The 22,309-nt window shown below is 32.7% G+C and overlaps 1 protein-coding gene and 1 long non-coding RNA gene across 3 annotated transcripts; both read right to left on the minus strand.

Annotated features, from left to right (window-relative positions):
- Window positions 1–3,593: 3,593 nt before the first annotated feature.
- On the minus strand, window positions 3,594–11,102 carry LOC136222305 (linoleate 13S-lipoxygenase 2-1, chloroplastic-like). The gene is made up of 9 exons (XM_066009917.1): window positions 10,663–11,102; window positions 8,796–9,058; window positions 7,815–8,052; window positions 7,212–7,532; window positions 6,394–6,479; window positions 6,153–6,263; window positions 5,742–6,043; window positions 5,005–5,271; window positions 3,594–4,656 (listed from the first exon to the last, which is right to left on the minus strand). Exons 1-9 carry the CDS (start codon window positions 11,006–11,008, stop codon window positions 3,897–3,899), a joined length of 2,694 nt encoding a protein of 897 aa, XP_065865989.1. The 5' UTR covers window positions 11,009–11,102; the 3' UTR covers window positions 3,594–3,896.
- A 6,424-nt stretch (window positions 11,103–17,526) lies between these two features.
- LOC136216913 (uncharacterized) lies at window positions 17,527–21,465 on the minus strand. 2 transcript variants are annotated; one of them, XR_010683407.1, is made up of 7 exons: window positions 21,160–21,465; window positions 20,890–20,972; window positions 19,944–20,067; window positions 19,799–19,845; window positions 19,607–19,709; window positions 18,638–18,902; window positions 17,527–17,945 (listed from the first exon to the last, which is right to left on the minus strand). It is a non-coding gene; the product is annotated as an uncharacterized lncRNA (long non-coding RNA). The 2 variants fall into 2 exon arrangements; XR_010683417.1 differs by lacking the exons at window positions 20,890–20,972; window positions 21,160–21,465 and adding an exon at window positions 20,622–20,854.
- Window positions 21,466–22,309: the final 844 nt, after the last annotated feature.

Below are 22,309 nucleotides of genomic sequence, written 5' to 3' on the forward strand. Positions count from 1 at the left end.
GTCTAATAGAGAAAAGGACTAGCTCGGTAGGACCGGTGTCGGAGAAAAAGTTGCCAGCCAGATTTTAGGTCTAAGAATGTTACTGAGATTCCTTGTGGTAAGCAAGTGGGTTCGGAAAGTTAGGTACGCTTTGGGAAGATTAATATTAAGCACCACTAAATTCGCCTAGTGAAACCACTGGCCTCCTACTTAGCATTTCTAAATACACTGAGGCTATTAATAACTCCTTTAATCTTTTTAAATTCGTTTTGAATGCTTGATTTGTTTGGAAAAATCATTTTTATGTCATATTGCACATTTATACACAAAATCAAATCAATAACAAATATTAAAACACAAAAGCAATGAAATATGTACAGAATTAAATACAATTACATCTGGGCATTCCCAGGTCTTCAATCCGCACCAAGATAATGTTCTTCCATACTCATATTGTTGGGCGAATTCCGCAAGTGCACGGTTTCGCTTGTAGTAATAAAAGATATCGATCCTACAGAGAACGTTTTGATAAAAAAATTACTGTTCTGATTAAATTCGTTTTCTCGAGGTTTATATAAAATCGTTAATGGTTTAAAATGGTTTCTAATTCTAATTTTGGTTATAGTTATGATTACAATTTACAGAAATTATATTTAGATTAAAGTTTATTTCAAGATTAATTTATACTAAGCAAAAACACAACTTATAACTTTAATTTGTTTAGAAAAGATATAACAAATTACCAATTTACTCAATTTAAAGGAATTAAACTGTAATCAATCTTTCCTCTCGGCCTAAGACAGAAAACCTTAATCAAATTTGGTGTTTATATCTGATTAATCGACCGATCGTAATGATCAAATATAAATCCGAATTTGCTTGTGTTCAACGAAGTTTGCATGAGAAAATACCAAAATCTCTTTATAAATATTTTTGCATGAAAACATCCGTTAGAATTACTTCAAGAGTATCGATGGATCAAACTTAAAATAAACAACAGTGAAGATGAAATTGAATTAAAAGATATTTATTAGTTTGAGTTATAAACATCTCAAGTTAACAGAGAACAAGAAGTTTGAATGACATTTAACTAGGTATGAGTTTTGGGTTCTCAATCCTTTACTCAACTTCGTAGGTTTGTCAGATCGTGGGTCGCCCCCAATCCAGGTTCATCTCGCTGAGTCTTTAAAATTGCATCTCTCGATCGATCTACGAAGCAAAAACTCGACTTGAGTAAACTCTAATGTAAATAATAAATTCGGTATCTTGTATCTCTAACTATTTGTGTTTGAACAATAATTGAACAACAACAACTCAACAACTTTGAATTATGAGTTTCTTCCTCTATTTATAATATTCCAAGAGGTACGGTGACGTGTCCATTGGTGAAAAATTGTCTCTATCCGGATGAAAGGATGCGTCGATTGGAGAAATAAATATGCAAAATATGCTAAATAGCTTCGCCGTTTCTCTAGAGATTCAAAAATCTCGTACGTGATAAGGGGAAGAGAAAGGAAGGAAGGAAGGAGGCGCGCTCCTTGCTGCTGCGCGCGTGTCGCGGTCGAGATTTAAGAATCTCGACAGTGACAAAGACTTCTTTTCCTTCTTTGGCTATGTGTTTCAATTCTCTGACGTGATTTCTTATTCTCGTACGTGATTTTCACTAAAGCTTGATTTCTCACTCATTTCTAACCCATTTTTGATCCTATTTGGATTTTTCCAAATAATTAACACATTGCACACAAACAACAAATACCAACGTGAAATCTTTCCAAAATAAATAATTAATATATATTTTTCATGAATTTTAATACATTTATGTATTCTAATTTATGTATATTTTGGGCTTATCAAATATCCATCAAAATGAAAGGTTAGAAACAAATAACATGGTTATACAATTAATTGTGGTGTAAAAATGGACAAATGACTAAACTGAATAAACTTGAAAACTTTATTTGGGAACCAAATTGAAAGAAAGAGGAAAACTTCACATAAGGGACTAAGGTGAACAAAAGATAAAGTTTTAAATTCGGGACTAAAATGAATAAAACAATAAGTTTTAAATTATGGACTAAAACGAATAAAGTAAAAAGTATTAAATTAAACATTAAAGTGAGCAAAAAATAAAGTTTATTAAATAAGGGATTAAAGTGAATAAAGATGAAGTTATTTGGTTAGAAATTAAAATGAATAGAAAATAAAATTATTAGGTTATAGATTAAAATGGATAAAAATAAAACTATTAGGTTAGGAGTGAAAATGAATAAAAATAAAGTTTTATTATATAAGCATCAAAATGAATAGAAAATAAAATTACTAGGTCAGAGATTAAAGTTGATAAAAATAAAACTATTAAGTTAAGAGCGAAAATGAATAAAAATAAAGTTTTATTATATTATGATCAAAATGAATAGAAAATAAAATTATTAGGTTAGAGATTAAAATCGAATAAAAATAAAGTAATTAGGTTACATATAAAAATAAATAGAAAACAAAGTTTTATTATAATTATCAGTACCTAAACGATTATGAGATATAATTTATTGGTTCGTTTATCCCAAATCATCATTATGAACAAAATAAATCAATTACATCAATAATATTAAGAGAAAAGTACAAAAATAAATCGTGTGATTATACCTGTTTTCGATTGGTACTCTTGTGGTTTAAAAATTTACAAACTGATACCTTGATGTTCATTCCGTTAACAAACACATGTCAAATTGACTAACGGTGTTAAAATTCAAAAGGAAAAGAGTTAATTTTGTCCTTATATTTTATTTATTTTAGAAATTAACCCCCTTATTATCTAATTATCACAAACAAACCCCAAAATAAAAAGTAAAAATCAATTACACCATCTTCTCCATCTTTCTTTAATTTCTTATTTTTCTTCGTCTTTTTCTCACTAAAATCAATTGAATTAATAAAAGATTAACTCTAAAGATATTTAAAAATTCTAAAAACAGAAGTAGGATCGTGGATTGCATAAACTGGAAAGAATTCTCACAATAATAAAACAATTACAGAGCAACTAAAAGTCACTGATTTATAGATTGTGACTTTTCATTATGCTCAAATAAAAACAAGGAAATTATCGGAACAACTTGAAGATTATTAGCAGTATATCATTGACTTTTCCCATTCTCCATAAAATCATAAACCAAAGCTTTGATGTCATTGCGTTTATAATCAAAAGCTTTGATTATTTTATAAATTAACCCTCTTATTATCTAACTAACAAACGTTTACATTTAGCCATTCTTGTAATTCCGGTAAACTTGTATAAATGTGGTAAAACTAACTGTTGGATCATATAAATAACAACCTCAAAATAACTGTCAATGATCTCCAAATGGAAAGCTGAAAACATTAGAAACGCATTTATTATCTAACCACATTTTTTAATTTTCCTAATCACGGATGCTTTCTTCTTCCATAAAGATTTACTTTCTCTCTCCTAACCCTACAATATCTAAATGATCTCAAAAATAAAAAATTTAAAATCTGAAGTTGGACGTAATATAATTTTCATTAGCTCTATATTATCATATTGATTTTGACATCTATAAAATCTAAGATATATAGTTTATAATCTAGTAAACATGAAATCATAATAATTTCTTTTGTGCTTTTCACTTTATTATAACTCCAAACTGCTTGCAAAAAAAATATCAAATCTTTATTTTGAAACTAAAAAGAACTTACAATCAAACGTTTAATGACTCTCTAAATTGTTAAATCACTTTCGGCCACTTCAATTTATTTAAAATAATAACATTTCCGTCAACCTAAATCACTTTTCGCCACTTGAATTTATTTAAAATAATAACATTTCCGTCAACCTCTTACTCGCGCGTGAAGTTTGTAGTATTGCCACGTTGCAAATAAGGCGGAAAAGACATTTTGAAAGTTTAGATCGAAATGCTGTACGGGACTCCTTTTCCGGTAACCCCAGATTCAGAAAACGGTTTCAAAAGCTCATAGGGAACAATTCCCGCACCATTTCTGTTCCTCAATTCGGGGTTCGCATTTCTCTCATCAATTATCCCTTCCAATTCAGTCAATTTTCCATTGAACTTCTCAAAAGCAGCTTTAATCAAAGGTTCTTCAGCCCAAGCCGTCTCCATATCCTTCCCCATATACTCTTCATCTGGCGAATGGTGGGACAAAACATCTAAAATCGCCATAACTTTCGTCGCCTGAACTTGCGACGGAAATGTCGTCATAAGCACCGCTTCAGGTTTCTCAGTGAAAATTTTCCAATCGGAATCCGTCGGATCTTCGGTAGGCATTTTCATTCTAGCAATTGTAGGTCTGTTTGGGAAGTATCCGGCGTATGTATATTGCCCGAAGTTCACTGCTGCGTGGTGAGCGGAGGTTACCCATACAATTGTTGTGATGATGTTGATTAAATCGTCGGTTGTATTTAGCTCCGGCCACCATGGTTCGTCGTTTTTGTCTCCATGGCCGACAGTACGAACTTCTGTCCAGAATGCCTGTAATTCTTCGTCAGAGGTAACTATCGTTGAGTCTGTGTAGTAGTGATTTACATAATCTGTGACCCAAGTTTTAAGGGTGTCCCATAAAATTAGTCCGTCGCTAGCATATGGGTAGTCTTCAATTGTTAGCTTTACACCATGTGGTGCAGAAGGATCTTCTACAGCCATTCCACTACAAAATAAATAAATAGTATTAATTTTTTTTATTGATTAAATTTCGTAATTTTTTAATTCGACACATTAAGTGTGGATGAGTATAATTTCATATACAATTAAAATTGGCTCGAGTGATAAGAGTCTCTAATCGTTTGAGATAAGTCTCAGGTTCGATTCCTAACATATGGAGAAAAATATTGATTGGAACAAGGATCACCTAAATGATTCCTCAACAATCTCGAACAGAGTACCCAAAAAAATTTCAATTAAGAACTCGAAAGCATTAAAGCAGGTGCGGTCCTGTCAATAAATCCTGAATCCGTCAATGATTGACTGCTATTTTGATGTAAATATATAAACTTACCGGCTAATAAGATCGTTGGGGAGTCCTTGATGATCAAATCTCCATTGCTTATCATAGATAACAGAACACATTTCCATACTATATTTTCCCGGGGAAAACGTAGACTCTATGACCCCTCCTGCATTGATTAGAGCTAGTCGAGCCAGAGCATTAATCTCCATTGTGTACCGAAAATGAGGATGCAATAGTCGGTAAATCGGATGCATTTCACTAAGTTGTCGGTTTGCTGCAATTATGTATGGTTCTGTGCAAGCATGTGTTCTCAACCTGTCAAATTAATCAAAAAGAAACAATAGAATTGGCTTAATTAACAATTTAAACATTCGATCTCTTAGTCTAAGAGGTTAAACCGACAAATAACCCGAAAATGGTATTCGTAGTGGGAGGGAACTGTATCAACAGTGGATAATTGTGTCCCAGATTCCGAAGGTAAAGACATATCCCTTAGAGATTATGAATAGAATGAAATTGCCGACGAAATTATATATTTAGTGACAGATATTACCGTCGTAAATATTATCTTTTTTGTTGTTTACCCGGGATTAAAGGGCCCATAACCGCTTCATGAGCTGGCTTAATCGGGATCCATACCCTCGATTTATGGAAAGAAAATGAAATCCAGTGTTTTTTTATGAAACAAACTCCAAACTTCAATAGTTGTCAACACAACACTAGGTAAGACTCGTCGCAAATAGTATTTATCGTCTATGATATCTTAAAAGAGTAGTAATTCGTACCAGTGGCTAATAAGTTGGTGATAGGCGGAATCATGTGCAAGAACATGAGCTTTGGCAAACCTCCATAGCCAAAAACCTGTGGAATGCCACTCAGGCCGGAATGCTTGCTTCCATTGCGGCTTTCCGTCCATGGGTGGCCGGACGAGCTCAATGGCTAGCGGCCGGAGCGTGTCTTCCGGGGTTAAGAAGAACACCGCCCGAGATCCGTAGAGTGTGGTATTCTCAAGTTGTCTTACTTTGCTCACATATGGTAAAAATAAATCATGGTAGTCCAACATGAACAGCTTCTTTTGTTTCACAGCCTACAAATTAGGACATTAATCCCATTATTAGAGGTGATTATATGCATAAACTTAAATACATGAAATTAATTATTAAATCTCTTTTTCACATGTTTGTTATTTTGTTTACCTCTTCAACAGTCATGAACCCTCCAATCTCTTCCTCAATCATTTGTGTGGTAATTGCTGACTCAGCAGGGCCATATACATCAGGATCAAGCTCACTCTTCAATGGCCATTCCTGCATATCATTTGATAACTCATAAATTAATTAGAAAGAAAATTAACTAATATTTAAGGTCTTTTATTTTTCGGAAAATATAGTGTTTTAAAAATAGAAAATTTAAATAAATTGGGGGTATAATTAGTACCGTGACCAACTGTATGCTCATTGGATTTAACCCAGCAAGTGTCTGTCGACCGAATTCTTCATCTCGAAACCAAAAGAATCTGTCTCCTGAAAAATCAATTAAACTCATACATTGAGATCGAATTAGTAGTAGGGATAGCTAGCTAGGACTTATGAATTGGAATCGTAGAATCCCCAAACTCTCTTTTGAGGCGGAGAAATGCCTGAAATCACCCTTTCTTGGGTGGATTTCGGTTAGGGGTGAGAATGAAGCCCGATTCCCCCAAATCCTTAGGGATTCCAATCGACGGGGACAAGAATCCTCAAAATATCCAAGGAGAGGGATAGGGGCGGAAGACATTTTTCCTCCAAAACCTAAACGAGGATGGAGACATGGTACTATCCACCAAACTATAGAAATCATCACCATCCCCGTCGGTAATATTTGTAGAGGCGGTTAAAACCGTCGGTAAAGTATAAAAATTTAGTCGGTAAAGGGCCGTTTTTTTCAGTGAAAGTAAAGTAGATGTTCATTGTCATGAAATTCAAACACTTGAAGTTTTGTTGAAACACTTTCTCTATTTTATGTTACGGATTGGAATTTCCCGCCAGGCATGTGCATTTGCACGAGACAAGGATGGGAACGAAAATATCCCACAAACCTTTAATAGAGGTTCTCCAATCCGTCCCATTAAGAATTTAAGGCAGAGTGAGGATTGCATTCCCATTCCCGTCCTCACCCAATATCCGTGCACCCCTCCCTACGCCTCATTGAAGTGACATCAAAAAGTTCAAAATTTGTGTAATAATTTAGTGCAAATTAATGTAACTAATTCTTACTTTCCATTGTGTCAGGAGTCTCAAAAGCCAGGACACTTTCGACCCGATCCTTGTGAGTCTTGATGAGATTGGGCAGCGTATCTTTGACGCCATTCTGGTTAAGAGCAGGCAAGTTTATTCCTTCGTTGAACAAAGAATCAATGGCTGTGAAGTAAGGAAATCCGAGGTTTGAGTCAACAATGCTCGTCTCTATTGATGGAACAATTGCATGCAACACACTATAAACTGTCTTGGCTCCAAAAGTTAGTTGCTTTACTTCCGCGAATTCTTCATCACGAGGCACGTACACGGTTCCGATGCTCCTCGACTCCGAGTTCGGATCTGTTCGAACACAAAATTACCTCTTAATTAGTGGTAGTGACGGAATCAGAACCAAATAATCTGGGACTGAAGGAACAAAAATTTAGTAAGAACACAGAAGTCGTATTAAAACCATCAGCGACGGAATTTCGTCGCCGATTTCGTCATTAACATCAAAAAGACTCTGTAACAAAGGATATTACCAAATAATAAATAAGAGGAAAAATCAACTAATATTTATTAATAACAACAAATAATAAATAATAACAGTTGAAAGAAACATATAGTAAGAAAAAGAGTCACCTGTTTTGGTTCTAGCCCTTCCGGTTCTGCAACGCCTAGGATAAGGGAGTTCTTTGCTACCAAGAACTGGTCTTTTGAGGTCTTCGTTGGAATCAGGGTTGCCGAGATCATTGTAGACGTCGTAGTCGTATATCCTTTCGCCTGCCTTCCGCTCTCCTTCACCGTCTCCTCTTAAATTTGCAATCTCTTGCTCCCTTGCCTTCTTCAATCCATCTGGTGTTTCTGATGGCAAATATGACTGTTTCACAATGCGTAATTCGATATTATTAAACTTCGATAAGGTAATTAATATTTGTTGTTTACACTACAAATTAAACTAGAAATCTAGATTAGATGATTAGAATTCTAATTTCATCAGTTCAATATCATGTTAAGTATATATATTTTTAGTTTTCACCATCCAGTTAAATCAGAATTTTAATTTCAACAGTTCAATATTTTTTTTTTTTAGATTTCACTAATTAAACTTAAATTGGGATATAATTGATCTAGGGTAAAAATTAATGTCAATTTTCAATATATATACAGTGTGATATTTAACTTTATAAATAATTTATCATAATATAATACTAGACAAAATATCATATTATGTCTCCTTTATTAGAATATTCTTTGTACTCTATTTATGTCAATTCATATGACAAATAAGAACAAAAAGTTTTGTAATCTCCTAAACTTTTAAAATATCATCAACATGTTGAGGCGTCACTTTAAATAAATTCAGGCGACAGAAAAGTCGATTTAAACAGATTGAAGAGTTAATTATATCTATGATCCTCTAACTACCACAATCGCAACAAAATATCATAGAGAAAGTCATCGTTGTTTAACTTTAATTTCACTAATTATGATATTTTTGTCTGAAATCAATAAATAAACGCATTCGTTGAAGATACCACGCGGATATTTATAATTAACTCCAAATTGAGGTGATGTGGAAATGTCATTTTGAAAGTTTAGAAGAAAGTGAATAATGATTACCTTAGCAGTAAAAAAGAGGCGTTTTTGCTTGCTCTCGGATTGAACCCAAGAATTACAAACAAATTTGAGAGTGCCAATAGGGAAACCATCAAGTTCTATACTCTTGATGAACATCTCATTTTGGTGCCCATTTTCAACATAAATCGCTCCTACGTCCCCGAAACCGGATGGCACAACCAAATTTGCTTCGTAAATTACCTCCTCTCCTTCCGCGTCTTTTTTGCGTGCATACCCGGATACTTTGGTCTTTTCCAATCCCGTTTCTTCAAGGAAGAAAAAAAAATACATTAAACCAATTAATCGGTTCAAGTTAGGAAATAATTAATTAAATAAGTCCCGTCTGAAACAGGGGCGGAACTACAGGCTCTGTCGATAACCCCGCCGACTCTAAGAGAAAATAACTAGAATTTATATATTGTAAGTTTTCCACTGATTCCCTATATTTGTGTTTTAGGTCTGCCACTAGTCTAATTTACTTTTAGTCTTGTGTATTTGTTTAGAAAAGTCAATTGTTCCCTTATATTTTGAAAAAGTTTTATTTACTCTCTAAACTTTATTAATATGATCCTCCAAGTTTATATGGCAAAATAAAAAAAAAAAATTTTAAATAAATTCATGAATAGATTACTATAAACAAGTTCGGGAAACATTAGATCACTTTATAAAAGTTTAAAGAGCCAATAGGTGGTTTTAACCAAATTCCAGATAAATAAGAAGTTTTTAAAATATATATAACAACAATTGACTTTTCTAAACAAGTAAAAGAGTAGAATTATCTTTAGAAACTAGTAGACCATATTATAATTAATAAATAATATTTGATTATTAGTTATTTGAGAGAATTTGTATTCTAAATATGCTAATAATAAAATTTAGAGTTAATTTCAAATAAAATCCCGTGGTTTCACTTTTTTCCGGATCTATATATCTGGTTGGAAAAAATTTCATTTTTTCAAATTTATATTCTAATTAATAAATAATAGTTGATTATTGGTTATTTGAGGGAAATTATATTCTAAACATGCTAATAATAAAATTTAGGGTTAATTTCAAATAAAATTCTGTAGTTTCATATTTTTTACAAAATGGTATACGTGATTGGAAAAAAATTCATTTTTTCAAATTTGCCCAATAAAAATCTCAAAATGAAAATTTTCAAGAATTAAATGATAGTTTAAACAACTTTAATTCTTCAACGTTTTAGGTTTGAGGTCATTTAGGTGTTGTTTTTTTATGAGAGAAAGTTAATGTAAAGAGAAAACTCCAAAAATGATGATTTTGAAAAATAAAAAATGTGTTTCCCTATTAAATATGATACTAAACAATTTTAATTCTTCAAAAATTGTCATTTTAAGGTAGTTATCGGTCAAATTTGGAAAAATGAATATTTTGCGAACTACATATACCAATGTGCAAAAAAAAAAAGTGAAACTAGAGGGATTTTATTTAAAATTAACCCTAAAATTTATCCTATTTTTTTAAATTAAAGGACTGAATAGTATAACAGTGAAAACTCACCAACTACAAAATCTTATTCCATAAGAGAAAATCTGTCATATGCTAGATTTTTTCAAAATCTTTGACCAATAGAAATATAAGTGAAAATTGGATGAATGGACTATAAAAAACCTCATAATATAATTTTTTTTGAAAATAATAGAATTGACTAGTACAATATTAAAAATTCAAATTATAAATAAGCGTGTATTTATAATTTGCGATAAAACCATTTGATCTAAAAGATTAAGAACGTATTGGTATCTAGATCCGAGCTAATACATGATATTAAACATAACCCAATTTAAAACTATTAAAATAATGTGTATTTTGCGATAAAACCATTTGAAGTAAAAGGTCAAGGACTTACTAGGATCGAGATCGGAGCTAACGAGCTCAAGCAAGAGGGATTTTCCGAGCAAGTCAGTGATTTTATCAAGACCATGGTCAATCCCTACGCCAGACACTAATCCTCCAACTGTTCTATTCACAGTAACTACAGCTTTCACTTTAGTTGACTTCTTCACATCCAAGTTTGCTGCAGCTTTGATTTTTCGGGCTTTATTTCCGGCCCGGATTGCCTTTGTTTTGGCCGGAAATAACGACGAGGACTTGGGAAAGACAGAGAGATGGCTATTTCCATGGATGAAAGGTTTTGGTAAGAGAAAGAGAGGTGTTGAGGTCTGAGAATGTTGATGAATTTGTGGCCTCAACATGATTATTGTTCTTAAATGAGATTTTCTAAATTTGGACAAGAATTGTTTGATTTGAGGAAATTGATGTTTGGTTTGAGAGAGATGAAGAAGATGTAGATACTATGGTTACTAACTATGTGTTTATATAGATTTTTGAAGAGGATAAGATGTTAACAATTTGATCACGTGGAAATTTGATTTTTGTTTTGTAGAAAATGGTAATCCTTTTCAAACTCAGTTAGATATTTTTTAATTCGGTTTATATATATATATATATATATAATTAAAATATGTTACATATATTAGAAATGAAAGTCAATTATTTGTGTCATGTCAATTATTGAGTTTAGGAATAAAACCGGTTCAGTATAATCTAGGGATTTGTGAATTTTTAGAATTGTATATAATGAGAGTCAACGATACAATTCAGTTCGGTGCTATCAAAAATCAATGGTCCAACCGGATTCTGAATCTTTTTATTCACGTATTCGATTCGGTTCAACAATCTCCATTTTTTTTTTGAAATTAAAAAAAAAATCTTCAATATATTTACTTAGTAAAGTGAGAATTTGACAATGTACAAAATTGTAGCTAATGTAAACCAATGGTACAATTCTGTTTAATTCTTAAGAAAAAGTTAAGGAAGAATATAGATCATTTTATTTGAATATTCAGTTTTATTTTGTAATCTCTAAGATATGTGGTCAGTACCAATATTATTACAGATAGGATCTAGAACAAGTTAGTTTTAATCTTAAACTTATAAAGGATTCTTTTCAAGCTAAACATGAATGAGTGAATTTTGAGTTTTACGAAAATCTGTAGAAAATCATAAATCTCCCATTATTGAAGGTAGAAACCTTCACAAAAATTCCATAAAAAAGATGAAATTTAGTATTGATAAAAGTTCAACAACATAACATAGCTCCCAACACGTATATTTCAACAAAGCACAAAAGGATAAGTTCAAATTTTACCAAGTGGACGACTTGATTCATTTGTATCATACACGTGCTAGGAGTATTGATTCTTTCATTTAACGTATTTTCTAGTTTGTCATTAGGTTATTTTTTTATCCATTCTACCCCTAATGTCTTAACTGATGTTAGTAGTGCGTTGATGAGTATTATGTAATTTCTATCCTAGGGTTATGGAGGTATAAAAGCCTCTATTTTTGTAATGGATACAACATTTATCAAATCAAATATATTTTCTTTTCCATTCGAGTCTAAGGTTTCTAATAACCTTTGGGATTATTTCCTTATTTTTAGCTAGAGAATAATTATTTCTTTGTTAGTTTAAAATCAAAACTATCAACATCGTTTCGAATTCGTATCAATAACCAAGGAAAAAAATCTGTTAATGATATTTAAAATTGGTTCAAATTATCAATATTAAACCTTCGATTATATCATTAATTATCATCAGAAATTAACAATATAATTTAAAATATTGTGTAGTGGTGAAGCACTTAGCCTAGTGGTTGAGAGTTTACCTATGCCTTGGGAGGTCATGGGTTCGAATCACATCCGGGTCTGGTGGAGATTTTTCCGTCTTCTTTAATATAAGCGCATTACGCAACTTTTAAAAAAAAAAATTTAAAATATTGTGTATTGTTTCTTAAAAAAAATGTGCTTTGTTAAAAAAGCATATCATAAATTTTGATTTTCAAATTCTTAAACTATAAACCTATATTTTTCACATAACAACCCACATTTTTTTTTCCTAAAATGTTTAGGCCCACAAATACATTCGGATTTTATGTGGTAGTATTGTTTTTGGCAAATACTTTCAAAAAGTCATTGTCTGGTTGACATGTTCTATTTTTATTTGAACTTAATTCAATTATCACGTGCTCAGATATGATTGTGACAAAATTGAAAAAATAAAAGGATTAAGTTTGACAAAATTGCACATAAATCAATAAGAATTATTGTTTTTTTGTAATTTAGCCAATTATCGTTTATTGGAATAATGCTCATTAAATTAAAACGTGTTTTCAAACTTTGTCCTATTTTCCATATTTTAAGTTTATATATAGATTTGCATTGAGGTGGATCTTATTGACATTTAGGGAAAAAAATATATATAGTGTAATTAAATCAATAAATGTCACATATTTATTTATTTTTTAGATTAATAGTCTTTTATATAATGACATATAAAACGATTTTAATTAATTGTGTATATTACTCGTAAAATATTGTAAGATGTCTTAATTTAAATTGTATTAATATAAGTTTTTGTAAGTAAATTGCGGGAGCTACTTATTCGAGCGGGGTGTTACTATTTGGAACAAATTTTACTTAATTCGGCTTTTAAACATGTTTTTGTTACAAAACTATAAAAGAAGGAGGCAAGGGGAGGTACTTAAATACCTATTGGTCCAGTGACACAGCGGGTGCTTTGAGTGATCTTTTTGATTTAGGGATGCTAAATTGATTTTTGTTTTTATTTTTTATACTTTTTTTTTTTTGCATATTTTTAGATTAAAAAAGGATAAGTTGCAAAAAATATCGTTAACATTTACGGTCTGGAGCAATTTTATTCCTAATGTCTAAAATTTAGTAATTTTACTCCTAATATTAATAGTCAAAAGCAATTTTACCCATAACGTTAACAAGTTGGGTCAATTTGAGATATTATTAACTAATCATAATCATATGTTTGTGACATGTTACTAATTAGTGATAAAATAACGCGGATGTGAAGCGTAGATGACAAGATTGATGACCGAGAAACAATTTGATAAATTATTTCTCAAATTGACCCAATTTATTAATTTTAGGGATAAAATTGTTTTTGACTGCCAACTTTAAGAGTAAAATTGTACCATTTTAGACGTTAGGGTTAAAATTGTTCCTGGTTGTAAACGTTAAGGGTATTTTTGCATATTATCCCTTAAAAAAAATTAATGACTACAATTTTCATAAAATTTTCAGTGTTTTTCGCGGATCACTTAATGCTCAATCCTCCTAATTAGTCCATGTGCTGGTCCGCGGAAAATGTGCAAAATAACAAAATAAAAAAACAATATCAATCGAGTACCTTTTTTTTTTGGTTTTTTTTTTCTTCTTGAGAGCTATTAAAATGTCGGTTAGGTGTTGTTTGAAATTTTGGAAGAAAGAAAAAACGAATGGATAGCAAAAATAGTATGATAAATGTAAGTCGTTGTTTTCTATCACTTGCTGATGATGATGCTGAGTCAACAAGTCAGCGTAATTGTAAGTCAACCCGTCAGCAAGAGTAAAATCAAGAAGTCGGAATGCTGAGTTATCAAGTCAGCATGGCTGTGGTCAGCATGGTACTGAGGTGATAATACAGGTCAATATGGTCTTGCTGTGTTACCACTGGTCAGTAGGTCTTGCTGAGTTTGTACATTTTTTGAGTAAGGATATTTTGGGTATTTTCACAACCTTGTAAAGGCTATAAAAGGTCTGGGTTGGGAAGTAGTTTCATACGAGAGATTCTTAGACTAAGTCATAAGTGTACACTGTGATAATCTGAATTGGGGATTGGAAAAACACGAGAGTTTCTGGAGAAGGAGAAACTGTTTCAATCTTGTTGTAATCTCCATTGATTAGTGAAGTTGCTGGATGTAGGCAGTTAAGCCGAACCAGGGTAAATTCTGTGTGTATTCTTTTGATTGTTGTTTCAAGATCCAATCTGTGATCTTTGTGTACTTTGTTTCTCTGTGTGGTTGATTGATCGTTCGAAGCGTAGTTCAACAATTGGTATCAGAGCTAATCAAGAACAGAGCAATGGGTTTTACAAAGATCGAGATCGAGCGTTTCAATGGTAAGGGAGATTTTTCTCTATGGAGACAGAGGATGAAGGCAATCTTGGTTCAAATGAAGGTTGCGAAGGCTCTGAAGGGCGAGAAGGAATTTCCGGCGACAATGACGAAGGAGGAGAAAGAAGATCTTCTTGAAAAAAATATATATAGTGTAATGAAATCAACAAATGTCACATATTTATTTATTTTTTAGATTAATAGTCTTTTATATAATGACATATAAAACGATTTTAATTAATTGTGTATATTACTCGTGAAATATTGTAAGATGTCTTAATTTAAATTGTATTAATATAGGTTTTTGTAAGTAAATGGCGGGAGCTACTTATTCGAGCGGGGTGTTACTATTTGGAACAAATTTTACTTAATTCGGCTTTTAAACATGTTTTGTTACAAAACTATAAAAGAGGGAGGCAAGGGGAGGTACTTAAATACCTATTGGTTCAGTGACACAGCGGGTGCTTTGAGTGATCTTTTTGATTTAGGGATGCTAAATTGATTTTTGTTTTTATTTTTTATACTTTTTTTGCATATTTTTAGATTAAAAAAGGATAAGTTGCAAAAAATATCGTTAACATTTACGGTTTGGAGCAATTTTATTCCTAATGTCTAAAATTTAGCAATTTTACTCCTAATATTAATAGTCAAAAGCAATTTTACCCATAACGTTAACAAGTTGGGTCAATTTGAGATATTATTAACTAATCATAATCATATGTTTGTGACATGTTACTAATTAGTGATCAAATAATGCGCATGTAAAGCGTAGATGACAAGACTGATGATCGAGAAAACAATTTGATGAATTATTTTTCAAATTGACCAAATTCGTCAACGTTCAGAATAAAATTGCTTTTAACTGCCAACTTTAAAAGTAAAATTGCACCGTTTTAGACGTTACGATTAAAATTGTTCTGATGGTATACGTTAGTGTATTTTGAACCTTATTAAAAACTAGAATTTTTATAAAAAAATTTGGTGTTTTTCGAGGATTAATTAGTGCTTAAGCCACCTAATTTTGTCTTTTTTATTTTCTTCTCCAGAGCTATTATAATGTCGGTTAGATGTTTGAAATTTTGGAAGAAAGAAAAAACGAATGGATAGCAAAAATAGTATGATAAATAATAAAATTAGGAAGAAAAGTTAGGAATGATCAATGGAGAATTATCATCACATGTTTTAAATGTCTACTAACAAATTTAAATTCTATATATTAAGCATTTAATTAATTATAATGACACATATTGAGTCAAGTAGTTGACTAATAATAGCGATAATGGTTAAATTTTTAACGTGTTACAGATTGAAATCGAAGTGAGAGTTTTAATTCTAAACCCACAAAAAATGTTTCTCTCAAATTTAAACTTAAAAGAGTTAATCCCAATGGAATAATAACCAAGTTTCAATGGAGGCTAAAAATTCATATTTCATAAAAAAAAAAAAAAGTTCATATTCATTAAAAATAAAGAGGTTTATATACCTTCCTTCAAGATAGGTAAAGATCCTAAAATGTCCCTACTAGGGTAACAACCCAATAAGAAAAGACAGGGGTAAGATGGAGATAGGTGGTATAAATGGCAAAAAGGATAATAAGTCTAACGATAAAATAGTAAATAAGGTAATGGCAAAATAGTAATTAATAATTTGGCAGCTCTTATCTCCTCCCTTCAACTTGGTGAAAAAGGCTGCTCTAAATGACCCACACGCCGAGTCACATAACCCACACGCTGTGTGGGTGTGCATCTGCTCCTCGTGGCCCTTTCCTCCCCTTCTCGCAACACCCTCACTCGCCAAGCCAAGTTGACTCATCAGGTGACACGTCGTGTCACTTTAGTTTTGCCCTTTTTTCTGTTTCGGTTCCTCCTGTCGGGTCCGTGTTGGAGATGTCTGTATCATTCACTCCTTCTTCAAAGGAGTTGGACCCCAACTCATTCTTTGTTCTATTAATAAATAAGGTATATATTTATTTAATTTGTCATGTGCAAATTTAGTTTATAGAGTATCCAAATCTAGTTAGATGCTCATATTTGACAGGTTGATGACTTAGGCAAGTTTAACCGTAAGGCAATAATATACTATTCTAAAATATTACTATTTTGTTATTATCATGGGAATGATAATGAACTAACACTACAAGAAAACAGCTAGTTAGCTACCGCAATTTTGGTAGCTAATGCGGTAGCTAAAGCTGTTTAGCGACTGAATTCAGTGGTTTACCGACCAAACGCATTGAGTCGGTAACTCACTAGTCGCTCGAGAAAAGTCGACTATTTCCGACGATAGTCGCAGACTGTAGCGACTGTTCGAGTTAGTCGCTGACTGGTCGCAATGTATACCGACCATATTTTGCGACTAAAAATAGTCGCTAATGGGTCAGGTGGACACATGGCTGATCGGTTTACCGACGAATCTGACAAAAAAGCTATCGGTAATTTACTTAAAATATCTTATCGACAGACTAATTTCGTCGGTAATATACTGGGCAGTTTATTTATTTAATTGTAATTATAAATTATTTATAATGATAATTGTAATTAGAATTAGGATTAAAAAATACAATTATAAACATTCACAAATAAATTAACCACAATAAACAACACTCATGGAAACTAAAAATATATTTAGAAATAATTAAAATATTTAAAACTTAAATATGTTAAAAAAATATGATACAAGATACCATAATCTAGATTAACCTAATATATTAGATAAAAAATCTATATCATAAAAAAGTTATTCCAGAAAGTTATCTATATCATAAAAAAGTTATTCCAGAAAGTTATGTCAAAATATATCTAATTGTTAGATTAACCTGAACCTCTCTACAATTGCCTAAAGATGATCTCCAACTCTGTTGATAGCTCCAACTCTATACCTTCTATCAACAGCTCTTGTCTTTCACTTGGTGTAGATGTGCTAATAAATTAGTTATGTACCGTGTTAAAGCCATCAAGGCGCTCCTGTACAATCTCATGTGTGTTTCTTATCCCTTGAATTTCAGTAGTAGCACCTAAATAAGATGGACCAGCAAAACTTGAAGATGATGGTCTTGAATTTCTAAGGTACCGGTCATCGTAATACTGCGAAGCTGCTAATAAATTGGTTCTGTTCGCAGTGAACTGATGGCAAGAAGAGCAATAAGCAGCGGCAATGGCAGCAACCCTAATAAGCAAGGAACCATATAATTATGAGCTTATAAAGCCACAATTGAACAAAAAAAAATTATTAATAATAATTCACACATAGTTGAAATTGCCAATTTTCCTAAAGCAGAGAAAAACACTTGAAAAAACAAATAAAAAGAGGGTTCCAAATACAAGTAACTCAACAACATTTTACACATATCAAGTAAAACTAATTTAGTTTAAGCATGAGAATTGGCCGCAATCTTGACCACTAGAGGACTTCGAACAATATGCACCCTATCAGACCAAACTATCTCCCCAAACACATATCTATTCATTCCAATAATATTATCCATACCCTTAACTGTAACATGGAAACTTTTCTAATCATTAATCTTGTTGAATTTCAACTTCATGGGCTCAACCTTGACAGGTATTCCACTCGGTTCTTCCACCTTAACTCTATATACACATGAATTTCCCACATTTTTCAATCTTCTACTCAATTTCACAAGTGCCTGGGAGGTTAGGGATCAGGTTAGGGATTGTGATGGATGGGTAATTTAAGTTTAGCAAACTTGTTGTGTTTGCTGATGGGCACTTGTATGGCTCTTCAACAAATATTGATATTTGGGTTTTGATTATACACAGAAAATTAAGGTAATCTGTGCTGCTTAAATCATAAACCAATCCTGCTTAAATCATGAGAAATTGAGTAGAAGACAATACCTGAAGTCATGATTGCAGACTTAATAGCAGCTGGGCTCCAATGAGGGTGGATGGAAACACGTGGCTTTCTCCCTTCTTCTTAGCTAACTAGACTCCGCCCACTCCATTGCGGATGAAGACTTAAAGGTGGAATCCAATCTCTACAGCTTGATGTTGTCTCTCACTTCATCATCTCTAAGTTTTGATGCGGCGGAGATTGGATTTGATTTCTAAGTGACCGCATCTCTCTACAGCTATTGTAACCCATTTTTGCCAGCTGAACAACCTGAAAATAAACTCATAAATAGGGGAAAATAAATCACAAAACCACGGGCAAGTATACGTTTTAAGTAACTGATGCAGCGGAATACACAGACTTTCGTCTTAAACGAATGTTCGCGCACGAACAATGCTTAAAACCGTCAACTATCGTTGAATCGCGCACGACTAACGAAAATTGGAAAAAGAGAATAAACTCTGAAATTTTATTAATCCAAAACTGCCTACATAATGGGGAAGTCGCGCCTTTATATAGGCTGACAAATAAAACCTAATTCGAAACCTAAAAGGAAAAGTAAAAAAAACACGGAAATAATTGAAAATGCGACAAAAACACAAAACTTCCGTTTTGAGGCCCAAAACGGCCTCAGATGGCTAAAAAACACGTCCACCATGGGCCGAATCCAATCAAATTAGGGTCCTAAATCACTAAATTCCAACAAACCCCGTTTTAACTTCAAAATATCAGTTTTGCCACCCGATCAGCTTTCTCCAAATAGTTCAAGGCTCGCTACACTTCATCAGTAACCAAACTAGGCAACTTGTACCAAGGCGGACAATGGACAACAGATAAACATCAATATGAAATTCAGATGCGTTTTCTACAGATTTATACTCCTTCAATCTAATTACTACAGTAAGGCAATGTTGAATGTACACTAAAACTAATATTTCTAAAAACAGGCAATTGTAATAAAGAACGACAGCTACCTCATTTTCATCACTATGTGTCTGAAAAATCATCCAGGAAGGTCTCGTCAACATTTGGCTGTGCTTCAACATTTGGCTGTGTTTAAGGAGATTCTTTAATAGCCTGAATATTTTTTGTAAAAGATAATATTCCATTAAAACAGATATTACAGGTTGAAGATAATTTTTTGGATTAAAAGCATATTATCTCACCGTGTATGTGAGTAGAGCCTCTAAAATTGAATCTGTATTCTCCTCCCCTAAACATTTAACACACCATGGTTAAAGATGAGAAATTAAACATGAAAGTTGGAGTTCAGATCACAGAAAAATTAAAAGATGAAGTGATTCACATTACCTCTGTTACTCTTGTCATAGCTTGTGCAGAAGGAGGTCTGAAAGTATACTCTTCATAATACCTTTGACAAAGTCAACTATAATCCTTTTAGTTCATGCCCCCTCCATGGAGTCGCAACGTCAATCTAAACCAAGTTTACGCAAATTTGATGAAAATATGAATCAGTAAATAAAAATCCAAGTCACAAGTCTGTTTTTTAACATTCACTTTCCCAAAACAAAAAAGCATATTAAAATTTCAACATGCAAACACCATCAACAAATATGAATATATAGTAACAAATAATGATAGAAATATGACAAAAAAACTCACATGTGTCTTGTTGGCCATATCACAAGTTCACAACTATATAGATATTGGTTGTCAAAACTAAAGCTACTTCATTTACCAAATCACAAAGACCACTCTAATAGATTGTTTATTCCAAAATTGATAATAACAATCAAATACTTGTTTTGGTGATTATGCATCAGACCCATAAACAAATGCAAGCTTTGATAGTTAAAAATTTCAAAATCTAAATTGCCTCTAGTTGTTCTGCCAACTAACTTATTGTCAAACCTTCATGGTATTTGGACACAAAAATTGCCATTGCAGCAAGCAGAACAGAGCCCATTGTAGCATATGTCAAGTAGTATGCTTGAATAGGAAGATGTGATGATGATACCACATGCTTACCTTAATAGACTTTTTTAAGATAATTAAACCCATGGGTCTTTAAATGCTCCATAACTCCTACAACAATGAGTAAATAATAACTTTAAATAGCTAGGGAATTTAACATATGTGCATTTCATAGGACAGAGGCATTTGGAAACAGTTACTAAAGCATTGAGGGGAAAGGAAGAAAACACATCTACCAAAACATAGAAAGTCCTAATGAGCAAAAACTCATAAGAACAATAACTACACATATAGTCATGCCAAGCAAAGAAATTACACTTGCCTATTATCCCCCAGTGCTGCCAAGGAAGCATTGGCACAAGCTGCAGCAACTCTTGGTCCAACAGAAGAGGCCAGAAAGGCAACCTACAAATTTTCATACTGGTTAGATCCAGAAAAGGGAAGCAACTAGCAAGCAAACTATATAAATAAAAATAGAGAAGGTAACTCAAATATCTCATTCCATCATTACTTATCCAGCTCCATTCTCTCTCTAAATCCAAAAGTGGAATTCTTAAAAATATTAGCTGTTTTACATGTTCGAACAACCAACCTCCATCTTTTTTTCCTGTCTTGAACAATTGGTTTGATAAAAGATTACAGCAGCAATTACATGTAGGAGGAAGTGGGAGATTGAAATTACAAACTCTAGCAAACACAAAAAAAAAAAAAACGTTTCGCATGCTTCAAGATTCTCTGTTAGAGTTAACCAGAGAAGGATCTGGTCGGAGGTCTGAAAGGAGCGGGATTAGGTCGGAGAAGAAGGGCAGAGTGGGCTTAGGTCGGAGATGAGAAGCGGCGTAGGTCGAGGTGAGTGAGAAGAGAAGAGATGAGAAGAGGCGTAGATGAGAGGCGGCTTAGGTCGTGAGGGAATTAGGTTTTCCTTCTCTAAAGTCATTTTATATTTCTTTTTTCTTTTTTAGTTTTTTTTTCAATTTTTTTATTATTAGTCAACTGAAATGACGGTGGTTAAACGAAGATACTGGTGGTAACATGGCCCCCAGTTACACTGCTACTTTCTGCGACTGGAAAAACAATTAGCGACCATAGCAAGTCGCGGCTTTAGCGACCGAATTTCATCTGGTTGCTAAATTCGGTCGCTAACTAGCTGTTTTCTTGTAGTGTAAATACTAGTATGTGCTTTTGTTGTCGATGGTGTTTCAACGGAATGGACATTAGATATCAACCAAGGGCATAGGGGACGCGACTGTATATGCTCTTATTGTAAGTTAATAATGACGGTATTTACATCTTTAACGGTAGGATTTACTCTTGTTATAGATCTCTAGAGAAAATGTCTTATAGTGATGGTTGTGTGTCAAAGGTATGACTCATTCAATATATATAGTCGAGTCCTTAAATCCGAAGTCACAGTAAGGACTAGATGATACGCAGTATGCTTAGATTATTCGCATGGGTCCGTGAATGGGTATCAAGTATGTGTTTAGTTGGATATACTCTAAATACTTAGAAACCATGGGTGAAACGAGGGGATTGCTTTTCTTCACTGTGAGAGAGGATATCATCGGCCACTTGAGGGGATTGCTTCTCTAAAATTGAGTGATTTTATTGAAACAAATTAAAGTTAAATGACCATTTTGAAACAATTATGTAAATTGAGTGACAAATGATACATTTAACCCGGTTTTTTAAAGCTAATTTTCCCGTAAGGAGAATTTACACTCTACACAAACAAACACTTT

Source organism: Euphorbia lathyris, chromosome 1 (assembly GCF_963576675.1).
Source record: "Euphorbia lathyris chromosome 1, ddEupLath1.1, whole genome shotgun sequence".
Taxonomy (NCBI): Eukaryota; Viridiplantae; Streptophyta; class Magnoliopsida; order Malpighiales; family Euphorbiaceae; genus Euphorbia; species Euphorbia lathyris.